General features: G+C 35.4%; 1 protein-coding gene across 1 annotated transcript; it reads left to right on the forward strand.

The window, feature by feature from the left end:
* Window positions 1-1,017: 1,017 nt before the first annotated feature.
* LOC140968417 (protein PLANT CADMIUM RESISTANCE 10) lies at window positions 1,018-4,435 on the forward strand. Its single transcript, XM_073429355.1, has 4 exons — window positions 1,018-1,199; window positions 1,643-1,862; window positions 2,508-2,734; window positions 4,103-4,435. The coding sequence occupies exons 2-4, from the start codon at window positions 1,691-1,693 to the stop codon at window positions 4,268-4,270; spliced, it is 567 nt and encodes a 188-aa protein (XP_073285456.1). The 5' UTR covers window positions 1,018-1,199; window positions 1,643-1,690; the 3' UTR covers window positions 4,271-4,435.
* The last annotated feature ends 1,424 nt before the right edge of the window (window positions 4,436-5,859 follow it).

The raw sequence follows: 5,859 nt of genomic DNA on the forward strand, positions 1-5,859 counted from the left end.
AAGATCATTATATGGGTTAAAGCAATCTGGCCGAATGTTGTATAACCGGCTAAGTGATTATTTGATGAAAAAGAGATATGTAAATAATTCAATATGCCCTTGTGTTTTCATTAAGAAAACAACATCCGGATGCGTAATTATTGTTGTATATGTTGATGATTTAAACATCATTGGAACGAATAATGAAATTCATGAAGTTGTGTCATACTTGAAGGAAGAATTTGAAATGAAAGATCTTGGAAAAACCAAGTATTGTCTGGGTTTACAAATTGAACAAAAAGAATGTGGAATATTTGTTCACCACAAAAATTATACAGAAAAGATCCTTAAACGTTTTAATATGGATAAATCAAATCCTTTAAATACTCCAATGGTGGTTAGATCATTAAACATAGAAAAGGATCCATTTCGTCCATGTGAAGATGATGAAGATATTCTTGGTCCAGAAGTACCATATTTAAGTACTATCGGTGCCCTTATGTATCTTACAAATTGTACAAGGCCTGATATATATTTTGCTGTAAATTTATTGGCAAGATTTAGCACATATCCAACAAAGAGACATTAGAACAGAATTAAACATATATTCCGTTATCTGCGAGGAACGACAGAATTGGGTCTTTTGTATTCAAAATATGCTAATCCAAGTATAATTGGTTATGCCGATGCTGGATACTTATCTGATCCACACAAGGCACGTTCCCAAACTGGATATGTATTTACTCGTGGAGGCACTGCAATTTCTTTGCGTTCACAGAAACAAACGCTCGTAACAACTTCATCAAATCATGCCGAGATTATTGCACTACATGAAGCAAGCCGTGAATGTGTGTGGTTAAAATCAATGACCCAACATATCCAAATCTCATGCGGATTATCATTCGACGAGAAGCCTGTGATGCTATATGAAGATAATGCTGCNTCTATTAAGATTTTTAACGAGGCAATATAAAAACACATAATGATAATGAAGTATATTTATAAAATAAACTCTCACAAAGTCACAAACTTTTGAAAATATTCTCTGTTCAGAAAAATATGTTGAAAATATTAAAACACGGAGCGATTTTGGTTTGTAGAATTGTACTTTTACTCGGCTTCGAGCAAATCCGTAATTTACGCGATTTGATTTGAATTTGGAATCTAATTCCCCAAACTGGAAAGTCCCCACCTGTTGATTCTACGGTTCTCTATCTCAGGTTAGTGCCCGAGCTCAATTCCATTGATTTTCTTGAATGATTGAGAAAACTGAATTGGGTTTCAAGTTTCAACCTTCAATTGTTTTTTTTTTAAATTATTTTAATCTTCAATTGTTTCATGTAACGAAGTTTTCTAGAAGAAACTTCACTTTCTGAATCATTTAGGTAGAAGTTAGATTTTTTTTTTGGTCGATTATGCATGATTTTTAACTGGATGATTGAGCCAGTCATTTTCTTTAATGACTGCAATGTATTTAGTATCTCACATCATGGGCGATTTTTTGGTCCCGTTCAAAGGACAACCCTATATAATTATGCACACATATATATTCAATATTTTTGCAATTTCTGGCATGATGAATGGATGTAGTTTGGATGGTATAGGAAGCCTCTGCTGTCCTATGTGGAAATTTTGGTGAATTCTCAATATGCTTTTGCTGCAGATTACAGTTCAAGCCGTTCGATCAACTAAAGCTTGCATCCGAGATTCAATGGTGAGCCAAACCAATTATGTACCCCCACCTTATATTCCTCTGAGTCAGTCAGATGCAGAAGCAGAAACAGTAACCCCTGGAGATGCAACGCCTGTTCAACAGCACATGAATAATGTGCCTGAAGAGTGGTCATCTGGAATCTGTGCTTGTTGTGATGATATGCAGAGCTGTACGCTACTTTCTGCCTTGTGATCTTGATTTATAAGAAGCAAAAAAGTGAATGGAAGGTGCCTTTTTGAGTAGTACAAGAAATATGTGATAATCATCCCTTTATTTTTTATTCTATCTGGCTAGAAGGCTTGTCTCATAATCTGTTAATGCATATCTGAGCAGTATTTTAATACTGTTTGTGTTTACTTACGCCCAAAAGAAGTTGAATGCGGATTGGAAACACTTTTTTTGAATGTAGTCTATTGTGGAAGTCCTTGTGGAGACTATGATAACTGTTTAATGTCCGCTAGAGGCAAATAATTCGAAACTAACATTTATTTCTTTATGTGACGTATTTTTTTTTAAAAAAATGGAGAGATGTGTTTCTAGAGAAAGTTTTCATTGAGCTGTGTGGAAGTTTTCACACTTGAGAAATCATTGGTTCACTGTGTGACAGAGATTACTCAAGGTCAAACATGACATCAATAAGAATTCCTTTTTAGTAAACTGAATTTTTAATTGGACATGAATTGTGTTGGATCACATCAGAATTATCTTTCCAAAATAGTTTATGGTGTTCTGGTGTTTTCCCAGAGCTAATATGACTCCGTGATATCTCACCCTGATTTATATTATTTCTTAACTAACTTCAGCCTTTACTCAGGTTGTGCTGGCTTAATTTGCCCGTGCTATCTTTTTGCCAAGAATGCAGAGTTTTTGGGGTCCGGAACTCTAATGGGATCTTGTACAACTCATTTTATTTTGTGGTCTCTTGTTAATTCCGTTTGCTGTGTGTTGACTGATGGCATTCTGTGGGGGTTACCTGGATGCTTTGTTGCATGCTATGCGTGTGGCTATCGAAGGACATTAAGGTCAAAGTACAACTTGCAGGTATATCTTTGCATTTCGTGCTTTCATGTATAAATTTCATCATTCATGAAATCCAAAAAAATGTAAACTTTCACGTATGCGTGTATCTTCTCTAACGATTGCGGCCAAAATTTCTACCGTAGATGTTCAAGGACGGTTGACTTGGTCTTGTGCTTTTGGTTGTTTAGTGTCACTCTGATAGTTGAAGTGTTGGCCATAGTGTTAGTGCCTTGACAATCCATCTGTGTTGATAATACAAAGAGTTGCATTAGTTCCAAGAAATACTTGGTTCCTGAACTTAACATTCGGCTCAATGACTTTGAATATGGTCAATGTGTTCTAGCATGATCCATCAATTGCCTTTGCATGGTGACGGAGTACTTAGAATTTTGTCTTTTTGTCAACTGTCCACCTGCTGGATTTATGTGGGTGTTTTACAGTGAATATGGTTTGATATGTCTGTGTCGAATATTTGGTCCAATAATATAGACTCCAAAAGGTTAATGCTCCCAATGATATAGACTCCAAAAGGTTAATTCACTAGTTGCGTCATCCCCTTGGATTCAACTAGCTTTGGCTATTGTTGTCCTCAAAATTAGATTCTTGTTTGAGCAGGACATATCAGCATTTTCTACACCTTTGATCTTGGATGTCGGTCTTATGGTTTCTGTTTTTCCTTTATCTAATTGAAAGTGTCCATTAATCTCTCGTGCTACATGCCACTAAAACTGTGTAGCATAGTTCTGGCGGAAAGAAAACTTGTCTGGTGATTTTATGCCATTTTACAACCAGTTCTTTAGAGGAAATTGATTTCGATGAGCGATCAAATTTAATACAGTAGGGAAAGCTTGTATTTTTCATGAGCAATTCGGCATTTTTCGTAACATATATATATAAGAGTGGCATCAGCGTGCCTCTATCATCCTCAGTACTTTTTAATCTGGATTGTGCTTTTATTCCGAATTTGTCTTTCTTCCGTCGTTGCTCTAAATTTTATCGTTCCTATGCTTGGAAAATACGCTCCTGGATAAGCTTAAGATGTTACTTGTTTACCTTCTCATATGTGTCCAAATGTCAGGAAGGATATGTAATAAACCTTGATACAGCATATTATTTATAACTCTAGTTGCTAATGTATGAAATATTATGTAGAAATCTTGCTTGCCCGAATTACTCATTACATTTCTATGACCATTGACGATAATGAGCGGTCAGCTGTGCAGCTAAATTACCGTGTTATTTAATTGAAGAAGGGAATGATGAATGGTTATTCTCAGCATTGTGTTAGTAACAATGCCAAAGTAGCTTATAATCTTGTGAAATTATGGTGATTTTTTACTTTGCAGATCAAATAACTTTCCGCATGATTTCTTGGCTTCTTTGATATAGGAAGCGCCATGCGGAGATTTCATCACTCATTTCTGCTGCCATTTATGTGCAATATGTCAAGAATATAGAGAAATTCGGGAGAGGTCTGGAAGCTCAAATCCTCCGAGTCAGATGGTGGAAGTTACGGCACCTACCTTGCAGACAATGGAATTGGTTTCATCGAAATAAGCTCCATAATTCGCCTAGTATTACTTCTATTTGATGATGAGTTGGTTGTACTGTTAGTTAATTATTATGTATGTATTGTTACCTCATTTTTCCTTCTCTCTGTTTTTTAAACTGCTGAAAATTTGTAGCCTTCAGTTCATATATTTTCAGTGTGAAGGCATCTCATTATTTCCCTTTTTTTTTTCAACCTCAAGTGAGTGGTTAGTTCGGCTAGTACTCTTAATTATCATTTGCTCTTGCTGACATGCATGACAGTTATTTCTATGCTTATCTGGAGTAAAAGCTCGTCCTACCATGTAAATATCTGTGGGAAGAAGTTTTAATCCTGGAGCAGAGCATAGATTCACCCTGTGTTGATATAATATGTTTTGAAACATGATATTTGAACTGTTATTATTTAAGAAAGATTTGAGTTGCACTGATATAATCGGCTACACGTTCTGTATGTTGGCGGATAGAAGATTGGTTTTATGTTGCTCACGTGTAAGTTTGGCTGGATGACATTCACAGCATCACGGACCCTTCATTTTTCTCTCTTGCTTTGATTTAGCGTATAAATTCTTTTATACCAATGTAGCAATCAATCTTGTACAAGGCCAACTTGAATGAGACACTTGATCTTTAAGCTGGTAACAAGGAATGTGTCTCGAATAAAAGCAAATTCGTAAACAAAATAGATTTTTTGTTTTCTTCAACTTATACACTATGCATCATCATTTACGCCTTTGTCCTACACTTGTTTGATTAAGTAGATCCTAACATTATTTTAAGGTTGCATCTTATTGTCTTTATTCAATATCATATGTGGGATCCATGGACAATATTATGAACCTTATATTCAAGAATAAATGTAGTTCGTTGGATACTCACTCACGATAAATACTATGGTTTTACTCAACTCGGCAAGATGCCGGAGGATGTTTTGCTCATAGATTCGTGCACGTAATTCCCGTCAAGTTCAATCAAATTGTTCTCAAATATTGTGGACATTGAGTTGGGATGCTGGGTCTCCATCATGTAGGGGAAGACAGTGACGGTGAAAGAATCAGCACTAGTTCCAATTTCCATGAAACGCAAGATCAGATCAAATAACAATAATAGGAGACAGCTGAGCATCTAATTCCATCGAATCAACTCAAGTTGTTTTGTATACTCACTCAGATAGATAGAGATGTATGATTCTCATTAGATGTAAAGATAATATCAAGAAGAGATCGAACCGTATTGATCACAGCTGATAGCGGAAAACTCTACATCCCGTATAATAATAATAATTAAAAAAATCAAATTCTTCTTATCAATCGACAAGATAATTGGATTTCGGATTTTGTTCATCTTATATCTCAATTGTATACGTGACCGTGATAATTGATATAAGAATTCAAATTCAACCTCTAATTTGTGCGCTTAATTGTTGGCTGTCTACATTATTTGTTGTAAGTAGTACCTTCATGTGGTTGTCGAATAAACGAATTTTAGATGATATTTCATCGGCAAATATTAATACAAGCTTGTTTAAAGAGAGAGTAGATAAAGATGGAAAAAAAATGAAGAGATAAATTCCACCAACTTGCAAGATTCCCACGATT

Source organism: Primulina huaijiensis, unplaced genomic scaffold, assembly GCF_012295235.1.
Source record: "Primulina huaijiensis isolate GDHJ02 unplaced genomic scaffold, ASM1229523v2 scaffold36917, whole genome shotgun sequence".
Classification (NCBI taxonomy): domain Eukaryota; kingdom Viridiplantae; phylum Streptophyta; class Magnoliopsida; order Lamiales; family Gesneriaceae; genus Primulina; species Primulina huaijiensis.

Excerpts from the sequence above, each read along its gene's own strand:
- LOC140968417 (XM_073429355.1), top strand. The coding sequence starts at position 1,691 with ATGGTGAGCCAAACCAATTATGTACCCCCACCTTATATTCCTCTGAGT. Across the intron at positions 1,863-2,507 it reads TTGTGATGATATGCAGAGCT|GTTGTGCTGGCTTAATTTGC; the intron begins GTACGCTACTTT and ends GCCTTTACTCAG. Across the intron at positions 2,735-4,102 it reads GGTCAAAGTACAACTTGCAG|GAAGCGCCATGCGGAGATTT; the intron begins GTATATCTTTGC and ends TCTTTGATATAG.